Source organism: Cervus canadensis, chromosome 26, assembly GCF_019320065.1.
Source record: "Cervus canadensis isolate Bull #8, Minnesota chromosome 26, ASM1932006v1, whole genome shotgun sequence".
NCBI classification, from domain to species: domain Eukaryota; kingdom Metazoa; phylum Chordata; class Mammalia; order Artiodactyla; family Cervidae; genus Cervus; species Cervus canadensis.
In genome coordinates, this window is record NC_057411.1 from 18506836 (window position 1) to 18525971 (window position 19136).

Here is a 19136-nt window from a genome sequence, read left to right on the forward strand (position 1 = left end):
GATGGTCAAATATTAATAAAATTAGATATAACAGAAAAAATTAAAATACTCCCAATAGTCAAAAATCTTAAGATATTTTTTCTCAGTTCATTTTGTGTTACTATATTATTCAATAATAGGTCATTATCAGCAAAGATTGATTATGCTGGTATTATGCTCACCAAACAAGGCATGTCTATTAAAATAGACATAGGGCAGTTACAAAATAGTGTATCATTTTTTTAAATAAATGCAACTGTATATCCTAAGTGGATTTGAATAAATGCCTCTATAGATATGTATATGAGATAAAGGAAGCAAAACACAGAGAAAACTGTGAAGTCAGTAAGTCAATTCATATTTGATGCTATTGCTGTTGAGCTTAATAGGCAAGCTATCATTAATTCTCTTCTGTTTCATTTTATTAGACTTTATTCTTCAATTCTTTACTTCTTCTGAGGAAAAATAAACTTCTAAGGTTGGAGTAGGATGGACTTTTTAAACTGCTTTTATATCTTTCAGACTGCTCAACAGAGTATAATAAATGCAGGAAGTGTTGAATAAATAATGTTTGAATGAATGGTAGTCAATTTCAGAAAAATCACATGAACAAGTCATTTCAGCACACTGTGCAAAAAAAGTTTTAGTATTCTAAGTAAACTTCATTTAGAACCTAATAGAGGACTCATGCGTATGCTTGACTTAAACATGATTTCACATCTGTGTCTTTACTCTTATGCTACATCAGGTCACTGGGAATGCTTTCAGAGCTTTGTTCACAAGGACTTAAGAGCAAGAGCACTTCAGAGTGAGGTTTTAAACAAACTGATATGTTATCCATATCAATTTACAACATCCATCTTTACACAAATAAGTTCTTAGCATACATGCCAATGAGATGAATGAGTGAACATTTCAAATGTTGAATTGCTACAATTCTGTACTGGACCATGAGAATACTTGATAGTTCACACTTGAAATGGAATTTTGAGCCTGATTCTGCTAAATAGGGAGTGGGTTTGCAATAAGAATTACACAAAGCTAGTTTAAAAGCTTCCAAGTGAGTAGTAAGAAGAATAGAGTACCTACATTAGCGAGAAAGAGAATAGTATTAACAAAATCATTGCTGGTGTAAATACAGAATGTCAGCAGGTATTTTATAAAGAGCTTTAGAGCTTTTTAGAAAAGCGACATCAAGGAAACCAGATTAAAAGTTATCACCATCTCACTAGAGAAGAGGAACACGAAACAAATACCAACCTCCTATAAGCGTAATTTTTCTCAAATGTGGGCCAAACACCCTGCAGCAGGTTGTGTGTGCGTATGTGTTAAAAAATGCAGATTCTTGGACCCTCCCTTGGATAGAATGAATAAAAGATCCAGGCTGTGCAATCCATGAGTCCATAAATACAGACTATAGATTGAAAACACCACGCGTTGCTCTTAAGCAGCATAGTATTCATTATACAAAATTCCTCTCTGGAATGAGTTCAGCCATTCACAGTGAATCTTTTTGTCAAGATTATAAAGTGTCTAAAGAAACAGAGATTAAGAAAGTAGGAAAGCCAGCTAGGCAACAGACTTTAAATAATAATGTCTTATTTCAGAGTTTTGGAACACCTAAACCTATGCATTACAATTAGGACTCTGTGTCTGGATCCTTAATTTAAAAGAGATGGGATGGGGAAATGCACCCAACATAAATAAGAAAGCAAAAATTTTGGCATTTGAAGAATTAAAAAAAAAATTTTAAACATATTACACATCACACCAATAACTGAAATTATAACATTAATTAAAATAATAAACAATTGAACTCATTATTCTATGAAATATCTTAAGAAACAGGTTCTAGGCACTATTATGATTCCCAGGGGAAGATTCCAGAAAAACAGATAAGAAAGCAAATACTTATATTGCCTGTGCTCCAGGTTACAATAGAGAGGAAAGCCCAAACTGTAGACAGGGAAAACTTTTCTTAAGGAGACAGTGATTTAAGCAGATCTGAAGACTGAGCTATCTAGGACAATGATGTATAGTAAGAAACAGGCTTCAGGCAGAGGAAACAGCAATACTGACTAGTGATTCAAGCACACTAGTTCTAGAGGAAGAATTTCCTGGTTTAGATTCCTATGCCCTCACTTACTAGATTTGTGACCTTGGGCAAATCACTTCACATCTTTAAACTTCAGTTTCTTCATCCTAAAAATGGGAATAATAATAATATTATGTCATGAAGATATTGCTAGGATTAAATAAGAAAATGCAAATAAAGTTCTTCGCATAGCAATATGCACACTATAAGTGCTGAAACATGCTAGCCATCATCGATCATCATCTTTGTCATCGTTACCACAACAGATCAAAGAGAGAAAGAGAAGGAACAGAAGTCCCTGAAGTGTCTTTTTAGAAACCAGAGGAGTCTCTAGAAAGATTCTTGTCAGTGAACCAAAAAAGCATTTTGATGATTTCTAAAAATACTCCACCTCCATCTGCTAATCCTTATTAAATAAACCAGAGATGAAATATGGACAAATTCATTACATTAGTGTCTCATCTTTGAACTACGTTTTCCAAGCAGAAATAAGCATAGGAAAAGTTCAGATTGTGTGCCTCATTTAAGCCAAGTTTTAATGGGAATGGGCAGTGGCAGTTGGCAAAATTAAAGGATTTCTGTTGGTAGCCATAACAAGTACACGAACCTGGTCACAGATCAGTATGACACCAATGTAGAGATATTCATGATATGTAATTACAGAAAACATTTATTTTGTCTCTAGATAGTCTTCCTTAGAAACCTCAAGAACTGACAAATCAATATGCATCTTTAAATAGAAATAATGTAGTTAAAAATTTTGTATCCGTCCAAATACATTTTGATAAAAACAAAAATTATGTGACTATTTCTTATATACAAAGCATTGCTCTTACTTTGGTGCTGTTATTCTCTGCTTATTTCTTTATGTTAATTGTTCTGGATATTTAACTGAATTTGAAAATTTCAATGCTAATATAAAACTCAGTATTTTAAGAAATCATTGAAGATAGACTCATCATTGGAAAAATGAAATTTCATTAATTATTCCTATAAGCTTGAAGTAGGTTTTTGTTGTTGTTGTTGTTGTTACCTGAGGCATCACTGATTCTGTTATTTTTCACTTTAAAGTATTTTTCTCTTCTCATTTTACTTCACCAATGAGTTTGTCTATATAATACTCATAAAGTTTAAAACCTATTTATCTCATGTGTGTATTCAGTCGCTAAGTTGTGTTCAACTCTTTGTGACCCCATCGACTTCAGCCTGCCAGGCTCCACTGTCCATGGGATTTTCCAGGCAAGAATACTTGAGTGGGCTGCCATTTCCTTCTCCAGGGGATCTTCCCAACCCAGAGACAGGATCTGCATCTCCTGCTTCTACTGCACTGGCAGATGGATTCTTTACCACTGAGCCACTTGGGAAGCCTTATTTATCTCATAGGATTCTTTCTATGCGTACATGTTAAGTCACTTTAGTCATGTCCGACTCTTTGTGACCCTATAGACTGTAGCCCGCCAGGCTTCTCTATCCATGGGATCCTCCAGGCAAGAACACTGAAGTGGGCTGCCATGCCCTCGCCCAGGATATCTTCACGACCCAGGCATCGACCCTGAATCTCTTACATCTCCTGCATTGGCAGGTGGGTTCTTTACCACTAGCACGACCTGAGAAAATTTTCCATGAACTCACACTGTTGAGAAGTTTTTTATAAACTACTGTAGTAACATTTATCAATACCTTATTATGTACTAAGCATTACTCTGTTTTATAGATATTAACTGAATGAAAATCACTATATTAAGGCTTTAAATTGGATAAAGAATGCTCCCAAATTGGGTAGTCAGAGGATCTGGGTCTCTGTCCCTGGATGAATTGGTATGTAAAGAGCAGTGGATGTATGACAGCTCATTGGATGGCAAAAACAACATTAAGTGGATCTAGAAAAGATTTTTATTATGGTGAAAAAAAATTAGTTATCAGAATGAGATGTTTAATATAACTATTATGTGAAATTAAAAACCTATGCATCTGATGCTAAATAAATTTTTAATAAGAATACTTATGCAGAGAAATAAGCAATCCATGTAAAGGCTATTTGTTTAGGAAAATGGCAAATAGATTTGGGATAAAAGCAGTACATAAAAAATATCAATATATAAACCACAGCAAGACCTTGCATAGTTCAAACATGGTAATGTGCCGTGTTTGAGTTAAGAGATATCATTAACTCTCATCATCTGAAGTAAAAAGAAAATACAGAATGAAGGAAAGAAAGAAGAAAGGAAGGAAAGAGTAAAGAAAGTAGGGATGGAGGGGGGAAGAAGAAAGAGCAGGAGGCAGGAATGGAAGAAGGGAGAGAGAGAGAAAGATAGGGTGGACAAATCTTAACTATTTGAAAAAAACATATTTCTTCAGAATAACGGAGGTAACTTGGTTAACAATTACAGGCAGAAATTTTCATTCAAATTGAACAAATTCATGGATATCATAGTTTGTGGCAAATCTGAAGATTTTCCAGCAGTTTCAAGTTTGAGATTCTGAAGCAGCAATGCTACTAATGGCAGCAGCAATTGCAATAAGGTTAAGTGCCTGCCATTTATTGTCTGACAGCTGCAGTGGCCATGTTTTGCTTCTTCAGGCCAGATCTGTGGTAGAGTACTGGGCATTTCTCCTGAAACTTAGCCCTAATCTTTGAATCTATTTTTCTCTATGATTCTATAAGCCACTTAATACCCTTTATTACAGGCCTCTTCTGTTTAAACCACTCAGAGTACATTTTGTTTACAACTAAGAAAATAGACATTAAAACCTAAAAATCGTTCCCAAAAGAGAAGTGCTGCAGGCAAAAGTCTTTTAAAAGAATGGGAGTTTAGACCTGTGGTTTGACTGGTTCAATTTCCGTGTAGCAAGAACCTATGTAGTTTTTAAAGGATGTTGCTAGTTTTAATCTAACAACAGCAGGCATATAGTGGCTATGTCTTACCACCTCTGGTCACTGCAAATAAAGGGATTCTTGAAGATATTTTTGGTGACCAAATTTCATCTGCTTTGGTACTCTTGCCCATGGTGGCTCAGATGGTAAAGAATCTGCCTGCAACGAGGGAGACCTGGGTTCATCCCTGGGTCAGGAAAGTCCCCTGGAGAAGGTTATGGCAATCCACGCCAGTATTTTGCCTGGAGGATTCCATGGATAGAGGAGCCTTGTGGGCTATAGTCTAAGGGGTTGCAAAGAGTTGGATGCGACTGAGTGACCTTCAGTTTCACTCAGTACTATGAAAGTATGAGAAAAACAAGAAATATAGGAGGACAGGATGAGTCTGGTTGCACTGCAGATTTTAAAGAAATAAAATTAGTGTCTCAAAGTTTAAATTTCTCTGTTCAGTTCACATTGAGATGATCAGAGTCTTCATGCTGTAAATGGATGACAGAACTGTGCATCAAAAACCAAGTCTTAGACCACAGAATTCCTGAACTGCTAAAATTATGGACTTACTGCCTTGCCTTATGAGAAAATGAAGCCACTGACTGGAAAACATGAAATCCTGAGCACTGGAATGTGGATATGGGGGAGAAAATAGATGATTGAAAGAATTTTCAGCTTCTAAAACTTACTGAGTCTCTCTTGCTACCATTAAGTTCTTCCACACCTGGCTGAGGAAGCTATTCCTTGATGTCTTCAATACCTTATCTAAGATCATTAAGTGACAGAAGGAAGTATTATTGCTCAAACTTATTTACTCCATCTGAACTCAAGATCCCAACATCCTCTTGGGAGCCAATTATGCAGTCAATGCTGGGGACAAAAAACTTCCTGAATATGTCTCACAAAACTCTATAACTTAAATCTGCAGGAGCATATGGAATATGTATGTGAAAATGGATTTTATGTGTTCCTTACAGAGGAGTGAAATTCAAGCTGGTATAAATGCATGATTAGAGATTCAACATGCTTCTCTAGGTAGCTAGCTAGCACAAATGCTAAATGCTTGTTCAACTAGTTGGCCAAGATCTGGATTTGAAAGGTGAACTATGTTTTTATAGTTCAGATACTAGGAACTCCTTGTTTTAATGAAGAAGGAATTAAATGACCTACTAAAATAGGAACACTGAAATGGATTTATTTGCCAAGACCTATGAAACTATCCACTAATTACAATTCAGAAAGGACTCAGAAGACATGTTCTTCACCATATTTATAAGAAATAAATTGATGAGAACAGTGCCACTTTTATTACCAAAATCTCTAAAATTTCTCTTTTCTTGAGAACATAGAGGCTGAAGATGCAGTGAAGTGATTTCTTAATTTCTTAGGGATCAGATATGGCAGAGACCAAGTGTTAGCACTTTACCACTAGAAGAAAAGTGGACACAGATTTCATAATAGGCGAAAATGTGAATGGTAAAAAGTCTAGCACCAAGGCATTAAGCAACTGAAACAATGGACCCTCTCATCTATACCACTAATGATATCAAGGTCTAAGAAATACAAATCTAAATTTAGTGTTAGTCATGGTGTCTCACCAACACCCAGACCCGAGTAAGCTCACTGACCCTATTAAATGAAGAGAAAATTGTCCTTATGGAGTACTGTGCAATAGTAACATATATTAATATTGTACATTTTCCATTTCAGCTATCTGAGCGAAATCTCTGGCCAGTTCTAGATAAATGGGGGGCAGGAGGGTTACCACCCAGATTGTAAATTTTAGATTTCAAGATCTAAATTTAGATTTACTAGAATACAGAATATACTTCTAACAGATTATAGAGCTAACACTAATCTCTGTGGATCCAAAATACCCCTAAGAAACCATGATCTGAGTGGAGGCCATGACGGTAATGTGATGAATGAGATGTTGTCCCAAGCCCACATTACAACTGGCACATTGATGCCTCCATTCAATTCTTTATTTCACCAGTCATAGGTGTATACTTGGAAGATTTCCTCTTCAACTCTAAAAAATCTCTTTGTCTCTGAGCCCCACGCAGTAAAAGCTGTGAAACTACAGTAATGACCAAACTAAACTAAATCATAGAGCTTCCTCTTTTTACTCTTCCTCCCACCAAAAGAGTAAACACACATACCTCGTGGATCTGTGGGGGATGCAGCAGTTAGTGCCACCATAAAATTATATATATAAAAGTAAAAATATTGAGTATTACCTACATGCAAATTTAAATTACCTTTTTTAGTCTGTATAGAAGACAAACTAATCTTGGCAAACAACAATATATTTAATGTAGTGGTGATTACAAAGATAGCCAGTAAGTTCTCGCCATGGAAGAAAGTCAACAAAGACCCTCAGAATTATCATAGTAATGACTGAGCAAGTGACAATGAACTTACTTTTCAACACCTCACTAAACAGAGATCAACAGAAAATGTTTGCTTCCCTCTTCTCAGAAACACTTGTGTGCTTTTACCATCAGCATTCTCTTAAATTTCCAACTCTATGGCATAATTTAGTTTCAGGAACCCTGGGCATCGCCACATCCTGTAAGACATCATTCTGAACAACTATGTAAATTGCATCAAACTGAAAGTACCTGAAATGGAATTATCATGCTCCCAGATACTTTGGAAGAATCAAGAAATAAAACCTTTGAAAATAAAGGACTCACCTTTCTTAGTGATACTTCTGATAGCCTGGGACAGGTTGGGACATTCCCTCCAAAATATTTGTTACACTTTGTAACTCGTATCATGTTAATCTAGCTCTTTGATGAAAAAGTCGAAGAGTCTAAGACTAATTCAAAACAATTAAAATTTGATCTATTTTAGCTCGGAATTACGATTCTGTACCCTGGCTTATTAAAGTAGGAATACTTTTGATTTTTTAGTTGGGATGAGCTTATTGCTCCTGGGGATAAAATATACATTTGATATATTAAAGGGCATCATGATTTAGTTCTTGATTAAAGTATGCCCAGTGCAAAATTATTTTAAAGTAAAATCCTAAAAAATAAGTTTATAGAGGAATATGATAAATGCACACTCTTTTGTGAGCTGATAATGAAACATTTAACGTAATTGTTTTCAATGGGATTTTTAATTTTCATACTATGTTGACATATCACTCTCCATCTACCTATCCATCTATCTAGCAGTTACATTTTTGATGACCTAAACTGGTAAGACAAAATAAATGATAATACAATAGGAATGAACAATAGAAGTGTTGTCATGTAAATAATCAAAACGCATTTTTTGTAAAAAAAATTTTTATATATCAATTTTTCCAAATCACGAGAAACTTGAGGAGCTCCATGAACTTTATTCTTTTTCTAAGTTTGAGCTTAATAAAATATGGTTTGTATATCCATGATTTTATCAACTTTGCAATTTGACTATTAAAGTTCTTTATATAATTTATGTATTCACATTTTTTTCTATCATTTCCCATTTTCACACACAATATTCCTTTACCTTTTTGTAAATTACTTTTTCCCCCCTCAATTTTCCCATTTCATGTGAGTTTATATTTCTTAACAGTGATAATTCCCACAACAACTTTGCAATTCTTTGTCAATCTCAGTACTATTTGTTGAATTCTACAAGGCCCATCCCATAAATTCCAACTAACTGTAGTATTTAGCTTTCCTTAAAACTTCATCTTTTGACTTGACTATTAAATTACATGCAAAAAAGTATCATTTGAATTCAGACGACTTCTCGCAAAAGCAAAATGCTAGACTCCATAATGATTTAATAGCTGGAAAAACGTCTTAAATGCTGTATAAACATCCATAAATTAATCATTTAATCACTATCCTCAGCACAAAATCATTATTTCTTTTTATAGACCGATCAGCCAGGGTTAACTAATCAATTTCAGTTTCTAGATTAATGTAAGATTCTTATCTTGAAAAAATTACTATTTTTTTCTTGTACATGTTGAACATAATTTTGAATCTGGGCTGTTCATATATCACATTGATGTCACTAATATGAATCAATCAGAAAATGACAGAACAAATTATAAATCTGAAACAAATAAATTAAGAAACAAATGCATTTCTCAAAAAACACTCCATAGAGATTGAAACTAAAGTTGAAATCTGTTAAAAGAAGTTTTGTATAAAAACCACATATGGTCCAGATAACTTTCTGTAATTTAAGGCTGGGAAAATATTCAGACATTAAATCCAACTACTGTAGCCAACTTTCTATAATGTTGGTACTTGATAAATGTCCAGCACCATGGCATTAAATCTAACAGTTACTTGAAGTCAATAATTTTTGTGAAATTGATATTTAGTTGGTCTGAAATGTCAGATGATGCGAAAATCTCTATCTTGTTTTTATTTTTTTATTTTTTTGGTAGGTTTGTAAGGATTTTATAGTATGTACACTCTGAAAACTTGGGGGAAAAACAGCAAATCAAAAGTCAACAAAGTTTCTGCTCTGAATACAAATGTTTGTTTTACATGATAGCCATGCCTTGAATAGCTGGATAAAAATTATTCTTTCTTGATATTTAAAGTATTTGTAGTTCAAAAAACATACTGTGCAGTCCTAACAGGCCAGTAATTAAAAAACCCTTGGAGCAAGTATTTATTAATAATATCATTTAAAAAATAGTTATCTAGTTCATCAGAGAAACATCATTCAAAGACGGTTATGCAAGCTTAAATAATGTGCTCCCAGGGGACTACAACTCTTCATGATTGTTCAATATGCTTTCAGTATGTTAATGGAAGATTCACACTTAGAACCAAGTAAGTTTGAAAGATATTGCATATGAAGGTTGAAAGCAAAAGTTTAATCCCAGTATTTTTCTGATGTGAGAAGACAGTTGACATTCACAGAGCACTTGTGGAATCTAGATACTGTGATGAAAAATTAATGTATACTAGTATGCCCAAAGATGAGTCTATACTAGAGGAAAACCTAATTTTCACTAATTTTGTCTACCTCTTTTTAGCAATTTTATTAGTTCAACCTTAGGTTAGGAACTAAATGGAGTAAAATATAAAAATTTCACTGAGGAAAGTGGCATATAGGTATACAGTGTTTATTTATTTTTTTTTCCCATGGGATTAAAAAAAGGCTGTGGATACATTCAACATGGATGAGAACATGAGGGCTTAGAATGATGCTTGGTGAATAATTCAAATATCTTTGTATCCTCTGGGTTACTTTTGAATGTTCCCCTCAGTTTTATTAGTCAAAACAACTATGAACCCAATGATATGTGTTTTGCTTATTCTCAAGAGAGAACCACTTCATTTATCTGACACATCCAATAATTCAAATTATTTTGACCAAAACTTGATTACAAACAACATTTTCTTGTCAATCAGATCATTCCACTACCTACAAACTTATACTAACATTATAGGAATTAAGTCTGACCTAATTCAGTCAAACACATCCTATCACACTATGAGTTCTACTGGTAAGGATGTCTTCACCAAGCAAAGTTCACCTGAGGTACTTAAGGGGTAACCAGTTTTTTCCCATGAACTGAGAGCTGAGGCCAAGGAATAGAAGGAACATTACATTTAAACCCCTTCCTACACAGGCACTTGTTATTGACAAAAACCAGTTATAAGCTACTCATAGGCTTTGAATGGTTCTTGCCACATAATAGAATGAGTTATTAATTCAGTCATAGCTTGATTTGTAGTTTACCAGACAAGAATTCCTCTATATGGATTTACTTAAAATTAAATATTTGAGCAGAAATTTTAGGGGAATTAGTCATTCAAGCAGCACTATTTTCCCTACTCCTTAATATTTCTAAGTTCTTCATATGGAATATACGTATATTTTCATATGTATGGTTGTTGTACAATGGCTCACAGTTATTATAATTTTGATAAATGGATTTATCAAAGAAAAGTTGTCTTATGCATTTGTAACAATAATAATAGAAATAATAAGAAAACCCTATTTTAATATGCAAAGAAAATTCAGATGTGGTGCCAAACTAATAAACCTGCCTTATTACATGCTAACTTAATTAAAGAAAAAACTTGAAGTGAATAAAACAACAAAAATGTAGATCTGAGCTATAATAATTGCACTGTTCAAAATTATGAGATAAAAATTTTTTTCACAAATGGATTTGAGCCATAAATATATTTTTTAATGAAAAAATTCAACTAAAATCTATCTTTTGTTTTCTGTCCATGGATGTGTCTGCTACGAAACTTTAGCTTTTATTTGCCTAAAACTTAAAAAAAAAAAAAAAAAAGGCATCTCAAGATGTATTCATTCTACTCTAAGACCTAACCCTCTGGATAATGTGGAGTTCTTTTTCAGATCTCAGGCAACTTAGCCCTGAGCTGGGGAGATAACTGACAGAATGTGTCCTAAGGTACATGATTTGGTTGGACATCACACTTACCTGCTTGATTTGTGGTTACATTTACAGACACATACTGCCGGGCTCCTGGGCTCAAGTCGGACACTCCATTCACTGCCTCAATCTCAAAGGTATAGTTTGTGTGAGCGAGCAGATCCACCACCATGACAGAGGTGTTTTTCAGGCCGATTTGCTGGGGGAGGTACCTGACATGACCGCCACACTCGTCACACACACCTGCATGGGAGTTGCACTTCTTGCATGCAATACAATATGACACATCTTTCCTTCCACCAGTGTCAGCAGGAGGAATCCATTCCAGAAAGACACTAGTTTCATTAACATTTGAGATGGCATTCCGAGGAGCTGAGGGGGGTCCTGGTTTGCAAAGTAAAGTGAAAAAAACAAATTTTGAGATGATAAAATTAGGCATTGGTTACTACACAAATTTCTGGTCTGAAGGAAAAAAAAAATAGCTTTGCAATCATTGTTTTAAGCAGGGTAGAATGCAAGAATTATCAATTTGTAATAATCTTTGAAAAATCTTGTTATAGTTTTGTAGGGACAATAGTGGGGTTTAAATACTATAGAAATGACTTATCTTGTCAATGTAACAAGTTCAGTTAAAGAAGATGTTTTCCTTAGTGTATACATAGAGATTTATGGAATAAAACTGTGCATGCAAAAAATGTAGATAAAATTATGTATTCAAACAGTGGCAAGTTCTTTGGCAAGTCCAAGGAAAAATTCTCCTTGGGGATTGACGTGATTAAGTCCTCAATGATACTTGTTCCCTGAAAGCTAGGAATTAAACATGAAGGATTTACTAAGCAATGAGTACAGGTAGAAAGAGGATTTATTAGTGTGGCTGTTGACTACAAATTCTACAGAAAGTAAAAAGGAAAAACAAAAACAGCCTTAGTTTATCTCAAAGTAAGTTGCATATCTATTGATAAGCCACCAACAGAATTTGAAGCCTCCCTCATATGACAATAAAAAACTAGAATTTAAGTAGTTGATCAATTTTTTTTTGCTTACTTTGATATGGTTTTAACATTGTGGTTCGGCAAAACTGTGCATTTTACTTAACTGAAAATCTAAAACTTGTTTTAAAAAATAATTCTCCAAAACACAATTAAGAAGAAGAATGAATGTGTTCAGACCTTGAAAAATCAGCATAATAAATTTATATATAATAGCAAATGCTATTCATGTGTATAATACTGTATTTCTGAAATAATAGCAGACTAAAGAGAACTAAAATTGGTTACCTACCAATTGTAACCAATGCATTAATCTGGTAGGGGGTGTTGATAACGAGACAAGCCATGAATGTGTGCAGATGAGGGATATATGGGGAATCTCTATATCATCCTATCAATTTTGTTCTGAACCTAAAAATGCTCTAAAAATAGTGTCTATAAAAGAATTAACTGCATATTGCCTGACTCTAGAGTAGACTTATAGAGACTCAGACCTACAGCTTCAGTCCACTGTTAATATTATATGATCAGATGTTCTTGAAGAGAAAACACATTTTATTTGTTTCAGAATTACTTAGCAAGGATTTCCCAATAGGGAATAAAATGGACTATGAATGGTTCATAAGCATAAATTAACCTACTCAGGATGACATAGCTTAGTTATCTTAATATGTGCTGTCTGTTCTAAACATAGAAGTAAATATTAATTTCTACCTAACATTTATTAAGCCATGGCTGCTGAGGACTAAATTTAAAAGTAATAAGAAAGCTACCTAGTATTCATAAAATGTCACTTAAAGAACTCCATAATGTAAAAATTGCCAGTTTTGATTAAAAAATCTCTACCTTTGCTGTAGTTGTGGTTGAATCCTATGAATTTTCCCATACAGTCTCACACACTCCAATATAAAAGTCACTTTTAAATTGAAACAAATACTTAAGATGGAAATACAACTCTTTTTACTATTGCCTTTAGCTTACTTAATAGTGGAAAATTATGGCAAAAATGTAATTTGAGATCAAAATGTTACAGGTTCCCTTGTGAGAAAAAGGTAAAATATACTTGGAATAGGTCTATTTCAAAAGATATCAAAATTCTGAGTTTTCCTGCCAATGTAACTATACCCACGGTTACACCTTTCCTCTAAATCTGTAAAACTGTATCTTGGTCTAACTCTTCTTCTGACTCTGCTACCAATAGGCCCTCAGCATGTGAGTTGGGGCACATATGCCTCTCAAAGTCAAAATGAAACTTATCTATTCAAGGGGAGCCCTAAAGAAGAGGTAATCAGTGAAGGCTCAGACTGACATGCACTAAAAAATAACATAATGACATTCCACCATCCTGCTAATACACCGTGATGTATGAACCCAAGTAGAGCTGGGAAAGGCACCCTCAGTTTGAACAGATTCATTAGAATCTGAATTTTGTTTGATTTTCTTTTCCTATAGGTTTGTTGCGTTTGGTTTTCCGGATTACCAGAAAAAAATATTAAAAGAAGTTGAAACCATAAATTTAATACCAAAGAGCCAAACAGACATAAATCAAGTGATCTTATCTGTTGAAGGGTATCATCATATGTGGTATTTGTGGTATTGTGAATGCAACTAAGACCAGAACGCACACTCTCACAGACTATTTATTAGGACGATCTACAGGACTCCCTGTCTTTTTTGAGAAATGCATACAAATGAGTGTTCCTCTGAGACACCGTATTAGAAATGCACACACCTGGATACAGAGAAAATATAAACCTCAGGTCCTAAACGAAAGCTAAGCAGTCCTTGGCACCAAACCATGGGGTCTCACCCATTCCCAAACCTAGTAATTTTACAGAATGGGAGGCTCCTATTCATGCTTAGAAAGAGACTGATCATGGTTGTACTACTTAAAGAAAAGAATACCTATAAAATCGATGAAATTGAAATAAGCCAAGATATGAGTTTCTCTAATCCACCAAAATACAGTCTAGCCAACATCCGCCCCGCCCCCCCCCCCCCGACTATTTAGGCTTTATTTTGCTCTGAATAATTGAAGCAATTTCCACTGCAACCAAGATGCATCACATTCAATCACACTTTATATCTCCTCCATTCAAATTCAAATGTATCCTCTTAAGAAAGGTATACACTAATGTCATTTACTTATGTGAAGAGGAATTGTTTATAGTTAGTAACCATCTAAGCCATAAAAGTATCAGAATGTGATAAAGAATGATCTTTAACAATGTGAAGTTAATATCAATGATTTGAGAAATAATGAATATACATTTCATTGACACTATGATATTCAGGCACTGAAATTCAGATAAAATTTCAGTTGTGATTATTTAAGTAAAGAAACCATATGTCTTCATACATGATACCAGAGAGTACTAAATTTCAAAAAAATTATCTTCATCTTTGATGGCAACTACAACCTACAGGGATCTAAAAGAGTACAAAATGGGACATCATGGAAAATGAATGGTAAGGGGTGTTGGGATTCACTATTCTTCCCTTTCATTGCTTTTGTTTGATTTGCTATAGAGACGAAGACAGAAAAACTAAAGAAGTATTGTCATCAAGCAAACTAACATGTAAATTTGTTTCCTTCCCAGAAATATGTGGCACACTAGGAAAAAAAAAAAACACCAAAACACTGACAGATATGGAAGTACCCACTGCAAATGTTGGAATAAAATGTTCATTATTCATCTATTCTAAGATTATCTGACCATATATTCAATAACAGTTAAGGACGCTCATTGCTAAAAAACACAACCACTTGAACATCCTAGTTGACAGCTGGTTTTATATTTGACTCTTAATTTGATTTGCCAGCCCTCAGCACTCCATGTGCGTGTAGTGTTTCCTGTCTTATAAATGATCTTCTTTTTGGTCTTTGTAGCTTAGTGGGGCAGGTTACAATAAGAATATAGAAGTACCATGTACTGGATATTTTTGTGATCAGAAAGTTGGCTTGCAAGAAGAGGAAAAAAAAATAAAAATGGTTTACCAGGAACAGGGGAATGGATTTGTCAAAGTCATGCTTGGCCACCATGAGCACTCAAATAAATCATAAAGTTAAAAAAAAAAAAATTGTATTTGTGGTCCAGATGTTGAACTTGAAATAAGGGAAAACTGATGCTTCCCACTGTAAATGATAAAAGAGACTTGAATTTCTTAATGTTTACTCAAGAAGATTGGATTCTGGTGAAATCCTATATTGGCAAATTAAACATTATGCCTGTTTTAGGGGAAACAGTAAAAGAATGTAACAGGCTCCATCATGCTATTTCTTCAAACTGGTGAAGGTTAGCATCACCAAAGATCCATGGGTTTCCTTACTTGTGCATGCCATTGTGGGTGGATCAGACTCCCTCCTGAAATAATCCTTTTCACAGACACAAGAGGTTGAAGCTTCCTCATGGGTGTAACTGTGAGGTGGACATTTGCTGCAGCTCTGGCTGTGAGGTGAGGCTTTGAAGAACCCAGGTCTGCACACTGTCAAAAGAAATAAGAGACTAAGCTTTTCCCTGGAACATGAGTGTTTGCTTTGTGAATAATGTCATTATTTTGACTACTATACACAGATTTCATGTAACACCATCCTTTCATTCATTTCAAATTTTTTTCATAAGTTTCTGAATCATAAATAACAGGCTATTCATTCAATAATCAAATATTTATTTAAAGTATTTAAATCAAACATGATCAGAATATATTTATAATGATTCTTATGTTACAATAAATATTATAAAGATAGTCATATGTATTTAAAACAAAGTGCTTTGAATATAACTTTCATTTATGCTATTATTAGAACAACTTATGTTGAAAAAAAAAAACAAAATTCCCACTATGCTCAGAGAATGGCACAGTACCCAATAGTTGCTCAAAATTTTGTTGTTGAATTAGTAAGTCAACTAACTGTGTGCTTAGTCACTCAGTCGTATCCAACTCTTTGGGACCCTTTGGATTGTAGTCTGCCAGGCTCCTCTGTCCACGGGATTTTTCAGGCAAGAACACTGCAGTGCGCTGCCATTTCCTCCTCCAGGGGATCTTCCCGACCCAGGAACTGAATTCACATCTCCTGTGTTTCCCGCACTACAGGCGGATTCTTTACCCACTTAGCCAACAGGGAATGATAAAACCTTCACAAAATTCCATTAGAATGGAGAGAACGCATGATTGAGCTAGTATATCATTCACATTACTATTAATATATATTATATTAATTTCAAGAGGATTCAGTCTTCAGGGTTTTTGTTTTTTTTTTTATTTCCCCACATTTTACTCCATTTTAGAAATTTTCATTGAGATCCTTACTAATCCAACATTCATCTATTCCGGTATCAGTCATGTTTATACCACAAAAATTATAATGCTCTACAAAGGGGAAAAATGTGCCTTATTCAATTCTGCATTTACAATACTTATCACAGTGTTTGACTACAGAAAGTATTCACATATTGTTATGTAATCCACACCAGAGTGAATGACATGGCAAGAAAAATGTAACTGAACTACTCAGAATCACATGAAGAAAATCTCTGATATTTTTGTTAAGTTAGTGGTCAGGTAAGTAAATGTTAACAAACTAAGCTTCCTTATTCTGTATTCCCTAAGCTTTTATCTTTCTCTTTCTTCTCAATGGGTAATAAAGCTAAATTTCAATATTCCGATTGTCCACTATGAACCATGTGAAGACCATAAAACTGATGGTTTGATTATTTTTTTGGAGCTTAGTTAACTTAAAGCTAATCAACTATTTATGTTTTTTTCCTATTCTAAAAATCCACTATATATACTCAAGAGAATTTACTCAAGCATCAATGAACATTTGCTAAAGCTTAAAAGTAAATTTGTATTTCCATGGAAATTCTGATAGACATAATGAAATAGGGCTAATTTTCATGTGCTATAAATGATTTGGGGTTTTAGTAATCCATGCTAAGGCTTTCTGCCATCACCATGAATAATCAGGAATTGACAAAAATGAGAAGGTATTTTTCAGTAGATCTAATTATAGCGATAGTAAAACCTAATGCTCTTATAAATTCAGACTGAATGTGAAGGTATTTGAAAGATAAGAAGAGCTTTTTGATAGTATTAGGGACATTCTTGTAGTTAAATGATTAGGAGAAGATTTAAAATATTATTTTTCTTATAATAGGATTGCTGTAGCAGCCAGTACCATTCTTAGCTAAGTTATCCAATTTTTCTTCTTTTATCCTTTTCAGTATAACTATTCTCACTTCAAACATAATTTTCTTTCAAAGACATGAACTGTCAATCCACACATTCTGCATATTTGGAACTCATTTATCATTCATGAAACAAAAGTCATTTCTTTTTAATGAATTCCTTTTAATTTAAAAACTTTATATAATATCATATATAACACTGCTTGTCAATCCTCCATGGGAAGTTCAGAAATAGGAAATGATATAAATGTAAGTAAAAAGTGGAAAATCGTATCCTTCTCTTCAGTAGAGAAGTTGAACAAAATGCTTTCAGCAGGTGGTGAGCCAGAAATTTTGCTTACCACTGGGTTACAGAGGTGAAAAAGATAGATTTGGCCCTGGCTTTATGAGTATTAAAGCCACTGCATGTGTAACTATAAATATGAGTATGCAGGAAAGAGAAAGAGCAGGGAAGTGACTATGGACACCTAATTTAGACTGGAATGCCAAAGAACACTTCAGGAAGCTGTCACCACTGATACGTAAAAGATTAGGAAAATTATCCAATTTCGAGGAGGAGTACTGCAGTGCCTTAGAGGGTAAAATCTTTTCAAAGGAGAGGAGAACAAGTAGGGAGATGGAAAACACTAAACAGTTGATCAGGGAGATAGTGGCAACAGAGAGGCAGAGATGATGTTAGGGAAGAGGATACCAGGTCAGAAACACATTATAGTTTGTAATATTTGGAACTTTTAATCAATGGGTAAAAACAGGTTATTACAATGTTGTAAGCAGGGAAATGCTAATACTAAGATCAAAGTAGTGTGTAAGAGACCATTTCTCTCTAGCATGGGCAATGGATTGACAAGGAGCATGGATGGAGGCATTTGGCCCTTTTGTCTCTGTTGCATTGGTCTGGAAACAGACAAGAGTGGTTCCAATCACTCTTATCACCACAAGAGTGATGATAGATAAGAATAGGTAAAGTCAGGAGATGAATATGAGGTAAAATCAGCAAGATTTCATCATACATTTAATAGATCAGACGTACGAGTGAAAAATCCTAACAATGACTCTAAGGTGTTTGGCTTAAACTTCACAGGCAATACTGGTGCCATTTTCTCAGACAGAGAACACTAGATATGAAATGTGTTTGGGGAGATAGTAATTACGTTTAAAGTATTATTTAATTTGAGGTGGCTAAAGAAATCCAAGTAGAAGTATAAAGAGGAAAACTGTAGGGTTCAATGTATTTCAAGAAAACATATCAAAAATTCATTAATTATCCATTGCCTTCAAATCATGGTTCTAAATCCAAGTGGGACATGCAATGTTGCTACACAATTGTCTTGTCGTTCAATCGCTTAGTCATCTCCAAATCTTTGCAACTTCATGGACTGCAGCACGCCAGGCTCCCCTGTCCTTCACTATCTCCTGGACATTGCCCAAACTCATGTTCATTGAGTCGATGATGTCATCCAATCATCTCACCCTCTGTCGTCCCCTTCTCCTCCTGCCTTCAATCTTGGTATCATTTCTTTAGTTAGCATCAGTCCTCAGAATCAGCATGAGTATTCTGGAGCTGTTCCTCTTTCTTCTAACTCCTTATAAGCTCTATTCCTTTGTGATTCTCATGGTACACGCATGTGTGCTGAGA

At 34.5% G+C, this 19136-nt stretch overlaps 1 protein-coding gene across 9 annotated transcripts in view; it reads right to left on the reverse strand.

Moving 5' to 3' along the window:
* The window catches only part of EPHA5 (EPH receptor A5), a 385548-nt gene that overhangs the window by 184287 nt on the left and 182125 nt on the right, over positions 1–19136 (reverse strand). For 6 of the 9 annotated variants that reach the window (XM_043447887.1, XM_043447885.1, XM_043447886.1 and 3 more), the window contains exons 4-5: positions 15642–15797; positions 11371–11706 (exon numbers count right to left, since the gene is read on the reverse strand). The exons of 1 other annotated variant lie outside the window; for it this stretch is intronic. In XM_043447887.1, coding sequence (XP_043303822.1) covers positions 11371–11706; positions 15642–15797 — 492 coding nt within the window. Of the gene's footprint in view, positions 1–2125; positions 2182–7364; positions 11707–15641; positions 15798–19136 lie in introns of all 9 variants that reach the window. 2 more of the 9 variants (XR_006265647.1, XR_006265648.1) reach the window with 2 other exon arrangements.